General features: G+C 37.4%; 1 protein-coding gene across 1 annotated transcript in view; it reads right to left on the bottom strand.

The window, feature by feature from the left end:
* SYCP2L (synaptonemal complex protein 2 like) overlaps positions 1–18,562 on the bottom strand; it is a gene marked incomplete at both ends in the record, with an annotated part of 80,215 nt that overhangs the window by 14,821 nt on the left and 46,832 nt on the right. The window contains 7 exons of the mRNA XM_081056446.1: positions 24–123; positions 2,018–2,109; positions 3,017–3,123; positions 4,168–4,269; positions 16,523–16,592; positions 16,795–16,868; positions 17,909–18,038. Coding sequence (XP_080912572.1) covers positions 24–123; positions 2,018–2,109; positions 3,017–3,123; positions 4,168–4,269; positions 16,523–16,592; positions 16,795–16,868; positions 17,909–18,038 — 675 coding nt within the window. The remainder of the gene's footprint in view (positions 1–23; positions 124–2,017; positions 2,110–3,016; positions 3,124–4,167; positions 4,270–16,522; positions 16,593–16,794; positions 16,869–17,908; positions 18,039–18,562) is intronic.

The following is an 18,562-nucleotide window of genomic DNA, read 5'->3' as shown; positions in this document are numbered from 1 at the left end:
AGTGCTAAACGAAAAGAACTTACCAGAACATCCTTCTCAAGGTGTTTCAGAGCCAGAATATCCTTCTCAAGATTGCTCAGCTCTTGAAGAACAAAACTGTTAAACAGCTCTAGTTTATTCAGTCTGATCAATGTAAAGGTAACAAGTTTCATTGAGATTGTTTGGATATGACAAAAGACAATCCTCATCTTGCAAGGATACTTCATGTTCTCTAGACATTTCTTGTTTTAAGAATAATATCTCTCTTCTCTCTCCTCCCCTGACTGCCTGCCCATCCTCACCCCCTGAAACTATGCAAACTTTGATTTAGCCTTTCGACAGAAGCCCAGAGGAAGCTGGTATTCCAGATCACGCTTTGAAGAGCAAAGGAGAGATGATTCCGCAGAGAAGGGGACTAATGCCAGACCTGGGCTAGAAGTCACTCTGCCACCAACCATGGCTCCCCGCTGCTTCCTACCTTCTACTTTCTCTTGCCTTGAGCTGGCTCTGAAAGCTGAAAATGGCTAACAAACTTTTTCCCCCATTTCTGTGTTAGTTCTGAAATTTCTAACAGTCACTATTCTGTGTCTAACCACCATATAAACTGCTTATTTGTTCGCTTGCTTTTTGTCTGTCTTCTCAATTACGCTCAAAGTTCCATGAAGCCAAGACGTTCTTAAAGCCATTTCTCACTGAACTCCTGCTCAGTGTGTGTTTGCTGAATGAAAAAATGGATGAATTCCTGCCCCTTAAGAGATAATGGAAGTTCCACAAGTCCAAAGACCTTCACAGGCTTGTTTTGAGAATCAAATGGTATTGCATACATAAATGTGTGAAAAAAATTATAAATTTCTATTCACATTATGTATTCTGCTCTAAGAAACTTACTATTTCAGTCAAGCAAACCAACCTGCAACCACTTTCTTCCCCTCCTTCATTTACATGCCATTCTCTCCAATAGGAACAATTACTGTCCTCATGCTCCCTGTAGCATTCAAATCTTTGTTTCCAAAACCTCACTCCAGAAGCACTTCACTGTCAGCACTCTGGATTAACTCTAATCACTACAGAAACCCATCTCTCCACTCACATTTCTCGTTCTTCACATCTCTCTCAAATCTTGGCACCTTTGTACTTCCTGCTACCGTGTTTCCCCCAAAACAAGACCTAGCCGGACAATAAGCTCTAATGCATCTTTTGGAGCAAAAATTAATATAAGAACCAGTTTTATATTATAGTAAAATTGTCCGGGTAGGTCTCATTTTCAGGGAAACACGGCACATAGTCATAGGGTATGTGTGTTTGCACATGTGTGCATAAGTGTGTAGTGTTTTTTTATTGTGGCAAAATATACATAAAATTTACCCCTTTAACTATTTTAAGTGTACAATTCAGTAGCATTAAGGACAATCACAATATTGTACAACCATCACCACCATCCATTTCCAGAACTTCCCCATCATCCCAAATAGAAACTCTGTATTCATTAAACAATAACTTCCCATTTCCCACTCCCCCAACCACTGCTAACCTCTATTCTACCTTCTGTCTTTATGAATTTGCCTATTCTAGTTACGTCATGTAAATGGGATCATACAATACTTGTCCTTTTGTATATTTCACTTAGCATAATGCCCTCATCTATGTTGTAGCCTCATAATTTTATTCCTTTTTAAGGCTGAATAATATCCCACTGTATGGATAAAATTTAAACAGCATAATTTAACCACATATAATTTAACCAGCATTTTTCACATATATAGCCATGCTTGCCCTGTCTTCACAATTGGATTATGGATGTTTTAAGAACAGTATTTTAGGATCATACAATGGTAGACTATAAAAAGGCTTAAGAAGGACTTTAGTCCAACCCCTCATCTTATGAATGAAGAACCAGACACCTGGATGGCTTAAGCAATCTATCAAACCTCACAGCTGTCCAAGCTTCAACTCCTCATGACCCCAGCACCGTGGTCATGAGACAAATGTTTGGGAATGATTCCCCTTTTGTGAACTTGTTTTGAAAGTTAATACTTACCTGCACTGATGTATCTGGTTTAAAAGTTTTATTAGGCAATCCGGGGCTTGTTTTGCATATTGTGAGTAAAGTGCACTCCTTCTGTACCTAAGCTAAACCATAACAACAATAACAAAATAATCACATTTGGGTTAACCATAACTACATAAATTGAGTGCAGGCTTGGTATTAAAAACTGTTGACAGCATATAATATTCACAGCAAACATTACTACTCAAGAATTGTGCTAAGGAGCCATGGGCCATGCTTTTCATCCCCCGTGTATCACCTCAGAGTCGGTACCAATAAAGAACAAGAAGCTAAAACAGAAAAACTTTCATTCATACTATTGATACACATATTGAATCTCATGTACAAATTTCCATTATAAACTAGCTTACATTGGTATTGCAGAAAATCAGACTTTGGAGATTTTCCAAGTTAGTTAAATGAATGTACACCAAGGTAAGATATTTCTCTTAAATGTGCTATTAAATAAATCTAGGGATATACAAATAATAGGACAAAAAATGAGGGGACTGAAATGGTTCTTGAGTTCATCTGGCAGATGAGGTCTGGGGACAGCCTATATGTGCCACCACAAAAATGTGCCACCACTCAGGTGACCACCCACCCACAGCCTAACGGTGCCCCTACCCCTCTCTTATCCACGTGCTTCCTTCTCCCCCCTCCTCGTCTATCAATGTGACCAAATCATTGTTCCTTGGTAGTTCAGGTGTCTGAGAAGGCTATCAGTGAAAGCAAACCATGAGTCTGATTTCCACAAAGGTCCACCTGGTCCCATTGCAGCAAATGGACATGGAATAGGTGTCTTATAAATACAAACCACAACTCACAAAGGCTCTAAAATCAGTGAGCACAGCTAAGACAAATCTCCCTCCCCAAAAAGATTCAGGAACACTTCTACACACAAAAAGTAACAACAGTATTAATGAATAACATGAACCTGTTACTTTAAACTCATCACAAACTAGCTTTTCATTGTTTGTGGACCATTACCTTGTATTTTCTTTTCAGTTCTCTGGTGAAGTTTTCAAAGGTTGTGATGATGGCAGATCTATTCATGTTCTCTGGCACAATAGCCAGGGGTGGAGTAGAAAGGCCTTCTGAGCAACGAAAACAGAGAATTAAGGAAAACTAAAAAAGTGCTTGAGGCAGATGTGCTCAGTCCATCAGCTGCCCAGAGCATGGGCAGTCAGATGGAAGCACAGATCCGATCCACGGAGCCCCAGGGCTGCCTGGCTGTGACTGCAGCAGGGCTGACTCTGGCGGTGTCCACCAAGGCCAACTCAAAACAAGAGTCCATGCTGCAGGCACTTTGCTGCTTTGCATGAAAACTCACTCTCTGGTAAGCACCCACTTCATCCAGACTTTCCCAGCACTTTATATCAGAGCAACTGCTACTACTAAGTCTGAGAAGCAGGCTGAAGTGTTGGAAGAGGTGTTAAGGAAGATTTGATGGGTAGGGCTTTTCTAGGGGGGCAGTGCAGGCATGACAGCTTCTGGATTCCAGAAGTTTTATGAGGGCCATTGAGGAGTCTCTGGTCTAAGGGATTTGCATGTGTCCACACATTTAATTCTCATAAAGACCATGTGAAGGGGGCCATGTTATTGTCCACACTTAACAGAGAGATCAAATAACTTATGTAAGCACGCACTAACTGCTTCAGGATTGGAACCCAGGCTGCCTTGCTGTTAACCACCACACTCTAGTATCTCTGGGCTTCCAAATTTGCATTTCTGGACCCTTTTGTTTCAACATAGAGTGGCATCACTCATCCAGATGGCCAAGCCCTCACATACAGACGTTTCAGATCATTCTCCTTCATTGGTGTAGTCTATTTCCAACACTAAAATTTAGTTAATAACCATCAACTAAAGCAGAAACCTGTAAGTTTAGGAACCCTTAGGGCCCGAAAATTGCCACAAAGAAGAGTTAAGAGGCTGAAATCTAACAGCTAAAAGGAGATATGCTTACTTTCATCTGTAATTTGTGCAACAATTTACTTGTCTCTGAAAGGACAGAATGCTTCGTTTTCAGGTCCTGCAATTGCTATGATTTTGGAATGTAACTCCTTTTAATTCTACATTCGGTGCTTACAATTTTGTCATTCTCTTGCTTCACGGGCTAACTGGGTGCATAATGTTACCTGCCAAGTCCGTTTCTTCTGTCACTGAGGAAAGGGATCCTGGAGAATCATCTTCTTCCAATTTTGGCTGTTTCCACTTAGCAAAACCACCATCTGATATGTCTGAAGGCAAGCACAGCACATTAATAACAACACACACATTTCTTTTCTCCCAAGTTTATCTTTTCCCCAATTAATATCTAACCTTGACAAGCACCAAGTGAAAGTTGTTCCCTGCCTCTTACTAACGACTTATCATTTGGCACATGGGACAAATATCAAAGCACTGAGTCTACTGATGCAGGGGAACAGGCCTCCTTTTGATGAGCTCTGTAACATTTAGGAACACTCTGCTTAGCAAGATACAGAACGCAGTAGTGGTTGGCCTCGGGAACACTTCCAAGGCCCAGGCTAAATGGCAAGGTAGCACGATTTCCCCACATGTGGGCCTTTGGAAGCTCACAAATCACCCCACAGCGTGTGCCACCTGCTGGTAACACTGGAGATTCACGGTTACCATATAAATGAGATCCTTTTGGCTCCTCACTAGTTCAAGTGTCTTAGAGAGCATCAGCTTATGAAATTTAAATACAGAGTCTCTTCTCAATTTGGTATTTACTAAATATGTTCCAATCACTTTCACCCCACACACGTCCTCCCTTCATCCTCCCAATCTTATCAAAATGGCACCACCATTGTCAAAAGAGTTCTATTATTCGGTCTGACTCCTGCTTTTCTTTACCATCCACTTATCTTCCATCAACGCCGCCTGAGGTCCTGCCTATAGAATGAATCCATACCTCTTTCTGCATTCCCATGCTGTGACCTGTCCATCATGACCCTGGAGGAGCTCATCAATACCATACCTTCAACTGTCATCTCCCAAATCTTTCTTGCCTGAGCTCGCTTAAGCAGCAAATTTGTATTTCCAACTGCCTACTCAACATCTCCATCTTAAACCCATTCTATTTCCCCCCTCAAACCACTTTGTTCCCCGCCATATACTGAGCCCCTAAACACGTGCAGCTGTGGAGTCATCTGGCTTTTCCCTCTCCTCGCATATCCAGCTAATTGCCATTGATTTTCTCTCTGAAAGTTCTGGAATCTAATTTCATTAATTTGCTTAATAAATATTTAAATGCCACTATGCGCAAGGAGTTGTGCAATATGGTGGGAAGACAGTGGAGAAGGAAAGAGGCAAGTTTCTCCTCCTCCACTCTGCTCCTCTAACCCGGTCTCTGTGCTTCCTCAGACCACCAGCTACCCTCGCACCTAAAGGCCTTTGTATTCGTTCCTCCTCTGATCTGAGTCCATCCCCCCACATATCTGCACTGAGGCTTCCTCTGGCCATCCAACCTAAAATTTCAGTACAACCACCCCCTTTGAGACCCCTTCCCTTTAGGTCCCCTTTATCACAATATAACATATTACACACTTCACTTTTCTCCCCCCATAGAACAGAAGCTCCAATGAGGGCAAGGATTTTGTCTGTTTTGTTCTCTAGAATATCTAACACATAGAAAAGTGCCTCACACATAGTAGACATTCGATGAATGAGTGAATGTTGCAGAATATCCAAGCTTCTATAAGATATAAGACATATCCTAAGAGAGGATCTTGGTAAAATAGATAAGAATTTATTCTAATTATCTTATACTAGCAGGGAGAGGCGAGACAGAGGACTAACAAAAACTTTAGAGACCCAAATACCACTACATAAATAAAAATAGAAATCAATAAAGTTTAGCATTTTAAAATCTGCTAAAACTACCTTTTGGGAGGAACTGTAAATATACTAATTTTCAGAAATAACACCATTGTAGGAAATACTAGTTGTAAACTTCAAGGTGATAAAAGAAAAATAATTTTGCCGTTAAAATTATGCAAAATAGAGAATAGTCAGTATCAAAATACTTCATGCTCTCTGGTAAAATAGAATTTTTATGTATGTAGTTTAAAAAAACGAAAGTTTTAAAAATAAAAATACATTTTTTAAGAAAAATGAATAACCTAGGTTTAAATGTCAAATTAGATTATTTTCTTTAAAAGAAAAAAAGGAAATAGCAAAACAAGAGAGGTAAAACAAGAGATGTAATAAACACCTAATTGAGAGAAAAGAATGATCCAAAAGCAGAAAGGAATACATTAATACTAGGTGTATAAACAAAATGATCATATAAGAATGATGGAATTCATGAGACACTTCAGTTGTTTTGCTGTGATAGAATTTTCATTCACTGAAACCTCATTAGAGATCACATTCCCACTCTGAAGAACTTGGAAAAGCAATTGCCTATATCTGGCCTGTCTGGAAAAAATAAAATGAAAAGCATAAGAAATACTCTCCATTTTGAGAGGTAACTTATAGGAGCCAATATTTCTTTCTTCCCATCGTTCTTACTAGATTTAGGCACATTCATTTGTTTGAAAACAATGGATGGATATTTTCTAGGAGGTTGCATTGTTGCAAGGATAAATGATTTTCAAATATCAAGGAAAGCATCCAGGTACAGCACTGTCCCCTTCAAGCCTCAAAACAAACAGCACTCACATGAATCTCACATGGTATCTACACCCCAGTCAGGGTCCAGAGAAATCACTTAGGAAGGATTCCAGCTACCCCCAATTAGGCCTCAACTATTACATTTCTTTCCTTGCTTCCTGTTCTACCCTATCTGGATTTTTTTTCTCTCTTCAAACAATATATTTGTAGCAACAGCTCAAAGTATGGCCCTAAATTTCAATTTATCATGTTCATGCACCACCCATGGTAAAGTATGGTGTCTGCTGGCACAGACAATAGTTACATTACTTGAATAAAGGAATCCAGGAACACTGTGTGAGTGGCTTGGAATTTGTGAACCTACTAAAAAGGAATCATCCAGAAGGACCACGTGAGGGACATGGAAATAATTTGGCATAGAGAACTCTTTTGGAGGTGGCAATCTTTCAAGTATTTTACCCGTAACAGAGGGATGACTCTGCAGAGAACAGGCTCCTCTAGAGAAACCCGTGCATATCTTAAAGGCTGCAGGTCCTATGTGATGCAGTTGACTCAGTTTTGTTTCCATGGTAGCTATATGCCTCTTTCAACAGGGACTTTTTGACATTCTCTTAAAGGGGTTAAAACTACATACATAAAGTACCTCAAAATAAATATAAACAAAGAAAAAACAAAGACAAATAAAAAATGAATAAACACAAACAGTAAACAAACCCCGGCTGAAACTAAAGTGATCTCAAATGGGGAATGCTAACTCCATTTGTTTATTGGTGGCTGGCAGAAGGGGTGTGTTCTTGCTTTTGAACACAGCTTTCCTCATTGGCATGAAAATTGAAGACTTTTGAAATCTGAGGAGCTTCTGAATTTACACTGGGTGGCCTCCTGGGCACAGGTTGTAGTGACCATAATTTAGATTCCATATTGATATAGTCACACTTCTGATAAAACAATTTTTAGTGCTACACAGAACCAACCCTATGGTTAACAGCCAAGTTCTCCTCAGTTAAGGCATTTTAAAAATCTTACTCTGAAGTGACACCCTGTGGCCTAGAATGAGAAAGGCCACCAACCTTCACAGTCTTCTTTACCCAATATCCTCCCCCTGGAGGCACTTTTCCAAAGCCAATTACTTTGTTTATTCTACCAATGTTTAGTATGCTGAGCATATGAAAAATTGAAGACAATCTCCATGGTTGAATTGCTCAGCCTGATGGGGACTACTGAAATATCTTTTGCATGGATTAATGGATTTTAAAGTTCGTAAATCAATTAATAATACTTACTTGTGACTATGTAGGAACAAATATTAAATGATGGAATTATGCAGAGGTTCATCATTAAATGCAAGGATTTTTTTTTTTTTTTTTTTTTTAAGGACAGCGAAGCTCACAGTGGTCCATGCAGGGATCGAACCAGCAACCTTGGTGCTACCAGCACCACGCTCTAACCACCTGAGCTAACTGGCCACCTAAATGCTAGGATTTTTTAAGGTTCTTATTCTTGCCCCTTGGCAAATACTTATTATTCAATATGCCTATATATGCCAGGCACTGAACTTGGCATTCATAGCACTGAATGGAACAAAGAAGCTGTCCTTCTGACTCCTTCCCAATTACGGAGACATGGCCAAGAAGGTAGATGAGGGCAAAATGCAAAATCATGAGTAAAACTATCCTGTTTGCTTACAGTTCTGGAAGCACATCAAAAGTTCTAGGGTAAACATTAAAACATCAGTTGACGAGCAAAATGGCAGAATAGAAGTTTTCTACTTTCTCTACCCACTCCCCAAAAGAATACCTACTTTGAAAATCACCTATAGACAAAAGTGCCTTTGTGGAAGGAAGTCTTGGAATCCAGTGGGGAAATTCTAGCACCTTGTTGGACTTTTTTTTAAAAACCCAAGATTGGACATATTAAAGAGGGTAATGAGAACAGTTTCACTTTAAACACATCACCACTCACTCGAGGCAGCGCAGCTCAGCCAAGAGACCTCTGCAGCCTATGATTTCTCTCATGGGGGAAAGTGACAGTGTTTGAGGGAGCGCTCAGTTTCCCCAGCTGTGCGGGACACTGCAAAAGAGAACCACTTCTTTCGTGCCCCGTCCAGAATACTAAGATATAATACACGACTGGGGGTGGAGACGGGCTGAGAGAACAGCATCCAGGGCTCTTGGAAAGCACCAAAGGGACATAGATAGATCATACTGCCTGCTCTAGACTCCATCGAAAAGCCTGACCATACGCCACTGGATATGCCTCACCTATGGGCCCCCCAACTGGCCTATGGTCGCCACAAACACTCCACATGCCTCACTCACACACATATGCCCCCATCCTGCGGTTGACTCACTTTGCACACTGCCCCCTTACCACTCCAAGGGTACTGACCAAGAGCATTTGAAGAAAGGTCAATCCTGCAGGATGGCGAAGAAGCACAGAAGCTTGAGCAGTCAGCACTACTCTAGGGAAAGCTACAGGAGGCTGGCAGCACTGGCCTCACATTGCAGGATCAAGAGAAAACATATAATCTTAAGAAGTACCCCACAGAGGGAAGCAGAAGCAGGCATAGCCATGGCAAAGGTCTGAGGAAGCTTTGGAATCTCTGGAAGGACTGAAAAATGGCATTTCTCTCCCGAAGCCAGTCAATAAAGACTGAGGAAGGTGACTGCTTCTTCAAGTGTGAAGACAGCAATCCAGAATTTCAAGGAACATGAAAACTCAAGGAAACATAACACCACCAAAAAAACCCACAATAATTATACTGACCCCAAAGAAATGGAACTCTGTCATGCCCAATTAAAAACTCAAAATCTTTGTTTTAAGGAAGCTCAATGAGCTACAAGAACACACAGAAAGGCAATTGAACAAAATCGGGAAGACAATTTGAAAACAAAACAAGTTCAACAGAGAGATTGGAATCATAAAGAACCAAAGAAAAATTCTGGAGCTAAAGAATACAAAAATGACATGAAAAATTCAATAGAGAATATCAACAACAGACCTGAGCCAGCAGAAAAAAAGAATCTGTAGTGTCAAAGAGATCATTTGAAATTATCCAGTTAGAGAACAAAGACAAAAAGAATAAAAAAGAGTGAAGAAAGCCTACCTGAATTATGTGATACCATCAATAGGAACAATGTATACCACTAATAGATAACACAAACAGAAACAATTCACAGAAACAGAACAAATGATCCTAAAATTTATATGGAACCACATAAGACCTGAATAGCCAAAGCAATGCTGAGAAAGACGACCAAGCTGGAGACATCATGTTTCCTATACTATAACAAGACTGTAATAATCAAAACAGCACGGTACTAGCATAACAAGAGACACACAGATCAATGGAACAGGATAGAGAGCCCAGAAATAAACACACACATATGTGATCAATTAATTTATGTCAAAGGAGCCAAAATATACAATGAAGAAAAGACAGTCTCTTTAAGAAATCATGTTGGGAAAACATGACAGCCACATGCTGTCAAAAAAATGTTAAAAGAATGAAATTGGACCACTGTCTTACACCATATATAAAAATTAACTCAAAACATAGGACTTGAAACCATAAAACTCCTAGATGAAAACATAAGCAGTAAGCTCCTTGACACTGGCCGTGGTGATGATTTTTTTGAATTTGATACCAAAAGCAAAAGCAACAAAAGCAAAAATAAACATAGTGGGACTACATCAAATTAAAAAGCTTCTGTATAGCCAAGGAAACCACCGAAAAAATGAAAAATCACCCTACAAAATGGGAAAAAATATGTACAAACCAGATATCTGATAGGGGTTAACATCCAAGATATATAAAGAACTCATATAACTCAATAGCAAAAAAAAAAAAAAGAAAAAAAAAAAGAAAAAAATCCAAGTTATAAATGAGCAGAGAATCTGAATAGACATTTTTCTAAAGAAAATGTACAGATGGCCAATAGGTACATGAAAACGTGCTCACCATCACTAATCCTCAAGAAAATGCAAATCCAAACCAAAATGAGGTATCACTTCACACCTGTTAGAATGGCTATTATCCAAAAGACAACAGATAGGTGTTGGCTAGGATATGGAGAAAAGGGAACCCTGTGCACTGTTGGTGGGAATGTAAATTGGTACAGCCCCTATGGAAAACACTATGGAGGTTCCTCAAAGAATTAACAGTCAACTACCATAAGATCCAGCAATCTCACTTCTGGGTATATACCCACAAGAAATGAAATCACTATCTCGAAGAGGTATCTGTACCCCATGTTCACTGAAGCATTATTTATAATAATCAAGACATGAAAATAAACTAAGCATCTGTTGGCAGATAAACTGATAATAAAAATGTGGTACATACATACATTAGAATATTATTCAGTCATAAAAAAGAGGAAAATCTTACCATTTGCAACAACATGGATAGACTTTGAGGGCATTATGTTAAGTGAAATAAGTCAGACACAGAAAGACAAATACTGTATGATCTCACTTACATGTGGAATCTAAAAAATATTGAACTCTTAGAAACAGAGACTAGAATGGTGGTTACTATTCTAGAGTAGTACTATTCTAGAGAGTAGGGGAAATGGGGAGATGGTGGCCAAAGGATGCAAAGTTCTAGTTATAAAATGAATAAGTTCTGGGGATCCAATGCACAGCATGGTGATTGCAGTTAACAATACTTGAAAGTTGCTGAGAGAGTAAACCTTAAATGTCCTCACCACACACACAAAAAAGGTAATTATGTGATATGATGGAGGTATTAGCTAATGCTATGGTGATAATCATACTGCAATATATAAATGTATTAAATCAACATGCTGTAACCTTAAACTTACACAATGTTATATATCAATTATATCTCAATAAATCTAGAAAAAAATTAAAAAATAAAAATAAAGTCTCTCCAGGTATATCAAGATAAATAAATAAGCAAACACATTACAATGTTTACCTATTGGATGGGGACATATGACACTGGGGACTATGAACAAAAGAGAGGAAGCAAGGAATCCTTTGAGCTCCCAAACAAAAAGTTCGATTCACTTAGAAGGCAAAAACATGTAACCCCAGAAGATAGTTGAACATTACAAAGTCCTCAAAACATGAGTAAGTCAAGGATTTACACCCAATCAAGCTGTTTAAATTAAAATTAACAATCAAATATGTTTGAAAAGTTAACAGACCATATGGTGAAATAATTTGTAAAACCTTAAAAAGGCAACATCACATACCGTAATCATAGAACAAAGGCAAAAATGGGTCATATCAATAAAAGTAGGTTTGAGTCATTTATTCAAAGAAAAATATCTTCAGATTAGATCATACAGCAAAACCCATATTATGCTATAGAGAAAAAGAAACTCCTAAAACAAAATTATTTATAATGATTGAAAATAAAAACATGACAATAGTTTGGCAAGTGGAGACAAAAAGAAAACAAGAGTGACAAAATTAGTTGAAGTAGAATCTGGCCAAAGAGCAAAAAATTAGCAAACAACAAAAAAGGTAAAGAAACAATCACTTCATCCCAGGCTTCAATGAAGTATCATAAATAATTTCTAAGGAAAATGAGAAGCTGCAAATAAATAAATAAATAACCATTAAGCACACAAGGAAACAATGAGCTGTGAGCAGAAAGCAGCAGAATCAGACAGCAGAAAGGTACTCACAAAAACTTTAGTTGCTGGAATTCTCAGACACACATTATTAAAAACACCTATTCCTTTTAAAGAAATAAATTCAAGCTTAAAAATATTTTTAAGGGAAAAGGACACTATGTAAAATGACCCAGAAGATCTGTAAAGAACCAAACATTTTCTAGAAACGAAAGATACAATAATAAACATTTCATGATAGATTCAATTGCAGAACAGATATAGGTAAAGAGATAGCAGTGAACTGGAAGATTGGGCAAATTAAATTATCCAGCATGCAAACAGAGCAAAGAAACGGAAAATACATAAGCGTAGTTAAAAGACTACTCTTACAAACTGAATACAGAATGAGACAGAATACTGTGCATCTAACTGGAGTTCAAGAAAAAAAGAGAATGAGCCAGAAGCAATATTTGAGGAGATAATGGCTGAGACTTCTCCAGAAGTGATGAAACACACTATGTCATATATTCAAGATGCCCTACAAATGTCAAGCAGGATAAAATAAAAAGAATATCCCACTTAGATAAATTTTAATAAGTGGAAAATTGCCAAAGATAAATAGAAATCATCTTATAAATACTTAGAGGGAGGCAAGAAGAGACGAATTACCTTCAGAGTGACTGTGAGATTAACTGCTGAATTTTCATCACAAGAACAGAAAACAAAAGGCAGTGGAATAATTCCTTCGATGTACTCACAGAAAAAGTTCTGCCAACCTGTATTGACACTCAGTGAAAATTTATTCAAGAGTAAGGGTTAAACAGGCCTTTTCATACAAGCAAAAAAGGAAGTTCCCACCAGCAGACCCTCACCAAAGGTGTATCATAAGCAGAAAGAAAGAAGTCTCACATGGAGAGTTTGAGAAGCTACCGTGTTTCCCCGAAAATAAGACCTAGCCAGACAATCAACTCTAATGCGTCTTTTGGAGCAGAAATTAATATAAGACCCGATCTTATTTAACTATAAGACCCGGTATAATATATAAGAATAGAATAGAATAGAATAGAATAGAATAGAATAGAATAGAATAGAATAGAATAGAATAGAATAGAATAGAATAGAATAGAATACTGGGTCTTATATTAATTTTTGCTCCAAAAGACGCATTAGAGCTGATTGTCTGGCTAGGTCTTATTTTCGGGGAAACAGGGTAGAAGAATGTAAACAAAGTGGTAAATATGTGGGCATATAAAATGTAAATGACCACATAAAACAGTATCTCAACTTTTATAATAAAATGAAAATAAAGAACACCACCACATAACACAGACGGGGTAGGATAATGGAATTCAAGAGACTTAAGGTCCTGTATAATCTGAGAGGAAAAGAATGCTACTGATTAAAGTTAGACTTCGAAAAGTTATTCATGTTATAATTTCTAGGTTAATCAGTAAATGAAGAGAAATAGAGTATGTAACTATACATGAGTAGAGGAAAAAATAGAATGAGAAAAAATACTCAAGCAAAATTAAAAAAATATTGAGAAAGAAAACAAAATGGTTGCGTCACATAGAAAGTACAAAATAAATTAGTAGATATAATCCAAATATAGGAGTAATTACAGTAATTTAAATGGACTAAATACTCCAGTTGAAAGACAAGTACTATGATATGAGGAGTCGGGGACTCCAAATATAGCCTATTTACAAATGATATCTATCACATGAGGACATATATGTTAAACATAAAAGGATGAAAAAATGATACTATGCCAATTCTAAACAAAAGAAATAACAGACTTGAAGACAAACACATTACTGGAGGGCAAGGGAGGGGTGTCACTTCATAATGATAAAAGTTTCAATATGCCATAAGGCTAAACTATTTTACATTTACAAACACCTAAAGCCATTCTTATTTTATATAAACCAAAATTGAACAGAACCAGAAGGAGAAACTGGCAAGTCCAGAATCATCATAAGAGGTTTGAATACACTACTTTCAACAACTGATAAAACAAGTGGACTGCAAAAAATTAGTAAGGATATAAACTATTTGAAGAATGTAATTAAGAAAAGTGACTGAATGGATACACACATGTACAGACACTACACTCAATAATTGTGAAATATACTCTTAACCACAAATTAACCTTTTAAAAAATTTGACATATACTGGGCCATAAAGGACATCTCAAAATTGCAAAGGATGCAATCATACAGACTCTGTTCTCTAGCCACAATGAAATCAAACCAGAAACAGTAACAAAACAAGAGCTAGAAAAATCCCATACCACTGGTAATTGAGAAATATACTACTTTTCTTTTAAAGAAAAAGTATTTTTAAATAAGTAATAACAAATACATATTATGTGTGGGATTCACCTATAGTAGTACTCAGAAATGTATAGCATCAAGTGAATACAGGAAATAATTTATAAGATATCTTTGACTTTTGGTAGGGAAGAATTTCTCAAGACTAAAAAAGTACTAACCATAGAGAAGAGGTTAATAAATTAGAATTCATTAAAATTAAAAACTTTGGTTTATCAAAAAAACTCATAAAGACATAGAGAGAGAGAACATCACAGAGAGAGAGAAGCACAAACTACCACGTGAAGAAGATATTTACAAGACATATAACCAAGTTCAGAATCTGTGAAGAACTCCGAGGAACTGATATAAAAAGACAAGCCTATTAACAAATCAGCAAGACATTTTAGACACTACACAAAAGAGGAAATTCAAATGGCTTATAAACAATATAAAATGATGCTTAATCTTAATCAGGGATATTCAAATTAAAACATCACTGTATATACACACATACACACACACATACACACACACACGAATCAAGATTTTAAAATACCAAGTCTTGGCAGAATGCGAAGCACCAGAACACTCACACCCAGCTGGTGGGAAAGTAAGTGGATATAACCACGTTGGAAACATAGTTTGGCACATCTAAAACTGTTAAAGGTACATATACTCTATGGCCTAGCAATTCTATTCCTAAAACATACCTAGAGAACATTTTTCACATATGTACCAGGAGAAATGGACATGATTCTTTATAGTGGCATTATTTCTAATAACTAAAACTACAAACAATCCAAAGACCCCACAGCACTAGAATGGATAAATAAATGACGGTATATTTGTGTAGCTGAATATTATACTGTGATGAAAATTGATATACTTCACCTATGCATTGGCATAAATGGACCTTTACAAATGATTTTGAGCAAAAGAAACAGGCCACACAAGATATACACAGTATGCTGCCATTTGTTTAAATTTCAAATCAAATATAACTAAACTACCTATTACATAGGGAGACACACAAAGGAAGTAAAATTATAAAGAAAAGCAACAGAAGGGTTTTCACAAGTCAAGACTGTAATTTACCTCTGAAGGATGGAGGGAATGGGCAGGGAATGACCCCATATGAAAGGGCGCTTTCTGGTTCTTACTCTTAGCTGTGGTTACATATGTGTTCACTTTATAATCGTTCTTTAAACTGTACACGATTTGTATTCTCTTCTGAATCTGTGGCACTCGTCACAATGTGAAAGTGAAAAAAATAAAAGCAGTGGAATCAAACACAAAACTAAGCTTAATGAATGGGCCTCTGTGAAGGCGGAAGGGTGGGGATGGGTTTGGCGTGGAGCAAACCAAGATTTGGAAATCGTAATGTTCCGTTTCTTAAACTGGATGGTGGTTCACGATGTCTGTTGTGTTGATATGCTAACTATCCTGCATATAATTCATAACTATTGAATCTTCCTGATATTTAATTTAACATGCAAAGAAAAAACAAACTGTTCAGAAACATCCTGAAGATGTTTGGTTAAATACTAAACTAATTCACAACACTGTGACCTGGTCTGGAAACCTTCGTATCACCATTTCCACAAAAAATGAATTCAGAGATTTTAATACCTTGGCCATACAACTTTTTGAAACATTGCTGATAAACCGTAAATGCCCCACTAAGCTCTTGTGTGAGGCCCGAGAAGAGGTTTGCTGGCTGACGGGATTCGGACCCCAGGCTATGTGCTTCCTGTCACAAGACATTCTTGTTCCTGAAGAAGCCCCTGTTCCCCTCCTTGACCTTCATGCACATTTGGAGCTGATCTGCAGATCACACTATTCTCTCCAAGACCTAGCAATCATCACTCTGTAAAGTGATTTTATCTGCTGCAATTTGAACAATAGCCTGGTCTGCCAAAATCAGATTTGTTTGGCTTTATTCTGCAAAAAAGAGTTTAGTATTCTCTCACCTCTGTCTTCCAAGTTTTCCAGTTTATGTTTGAAGTTAGTATTTTCCATCAATGACTCTGAGTTCACAGTCTTAAAAAAATAATAATAATAAAAAAAAAAATAAATAAATAAATAAATAAAAGAAAAAGAAAAAAAATCAACAGGCCACAAGTATACGTATTTGTGTCAAAATAAGAAATAAATGGTGTTACATTATCCCTTAGGAAGGAATAAGCCCGTACATTATGCAAATAAGATATTAATTCCAGAAAACGCAACAATTAAATAATACCTTAGGTACATTTTCTTCAACCTCTGAATGCTCCAATGAAGAGAGATTGCTCAGTGAGTGGGAGCTTTGAAGTTCTGAATATTAGAGAGAACAGTTGCAAGGGAGAAAACACACTAAGAGCAACTTCAGGTAAAACATTTTAATGCTCCTCTATATATTAAATCTCGCTATCAAAAAATGGGACACAGTTCTAAATTTAAAAAAAACTTTCAGGGCATGTGTGGTTATGAGGTTTGTGGATCACTAATAAAATGAATAGCCGGTTACCTCAACTAGATCCCGACCTTTAATAGCTGCCCATCTGACCCTAAGGTCATGGGCAAGGATTCTGCCACCTCAACCTTGTGATCCCTCTATTTCTTCTCTCTCTTAGTTCCACTCCCTTATTTCCTCTTACTCTCTAATGCTAATATTCCTATCTTCTTTTTCCTTTTCTCCACTTGTTTTCTGCCAGTGGCAGCCAAGCTAAGAAGTTATCAGTTGCATGCCTACTACGTGCCAGTACGTATCGGGCAACGTGCTAAGCTGCAGGATGATAAAGGTGAACAAAACAAAACCCCTTCGCTTAAAAATTTTTAAGATGCAAATAGTTTTAATAAAGTACAGTGGGGGTTAAGATAAACCTTGCAGGTCAAGGGTTGGCAAATTCTGGCCCCTTCAGCCCCTTGGGCCACCTGGTTTTTTAAATAAAAATTTTGTGAAGATATAGCCACGCCCATCAGTTTACATCTTGTCTGTGGCTGACTTTGTGCTACAACTGCAAAGTAAAATAGTTACAACAGAAACTATAAGGGCCAAAAAGTAAAAAACACTTACTATCCATCTAAAGAGAAAAAGTGTGCCAACCCCTACACTAACAAGTCACCATTTGAGTTTCTTGCTTCTTTAAAAGAGGAGAACCAGCAATTCTTATGCACACGCTAATGTCAAATGTTAAAGCAGAATTGAAACACAATATCCTCTAAATTTTGCTAATGAGGACATTAAAGAGAAGAACAATCATACATTCACACTTTCTTCAACAGATATTAAAAGACAAAAAAAGTTTTATTTACTTCAAACTACCTTTCCCAAAACATAAGTTTCTCTATGTATATCAACAGAAATGAGGTACCTGTTTTCTGGGCAGAAACTTCAGGAATTAAAAGGGTAGAACTACCCTGAAATTTTGTTCCAGAAATTTTTGGAGGTGTGGCCTTACTTTCCCTTGAGGTATCTTTCCAAAATGGTGTTAGAAGTTTAGCCTAAAATATAATACTTTTTAAAAGTGTTAACATTCATAACCATTCAAGACAAGCTGTCAAAAATTCCAAGACATTTATTTCCAATATCCTTTTAAAAAGTTTAAGTATTGGATTTGTTCCATTTGAAACTAAACACTAAGACTACAAGATCCCAGAGTAGGAAGCACATTAGGTCATATACAGAGGGTGCCAAAAAAAAATGTACACACGTTTTAAGAAAGGAAAAAACCATATTAAAATTGTAATACTCAATATATACCAATAGCAAAAGATGAGTACAAGTCATGTGTACATATTTTTTGGTACCCCGGTATCAATTGATAATTCTAAATCAAAAATAACTGTATACCAAAGTTCTCCAAGTCTGGTCCCAGACCACAGCACCTGCAACACCTGGGAACCTGAAGGAAATGCCAGTTCTCAAGCCTCACCTAAGACATACTCAGTCAGAGCTCTGGGAACAGGACCCAGCAAACCGTGTTTTAACAAGTCATCTGGGTCACTCTTGTGACCACTAAAGTTAG

Source organism: Rhinolophus hipposideros, assembly GCF_964194185.1.
Source record: "Rhinolophus hipposideros genome assembly, chromosome: 8".
NCBI classification, from domain to species: domain Eukaryota; kingdom Metazoa; phylum Chordata; class Mammalia; order Chiroptera; family Rhinolophidae; genus Rhinolophus; species Rhinolophus hipposideros.
Note: the sequence above shows the minus strand (reverse complement) of the source record. Positions and strands in the feature narration are given on the sequence as shown.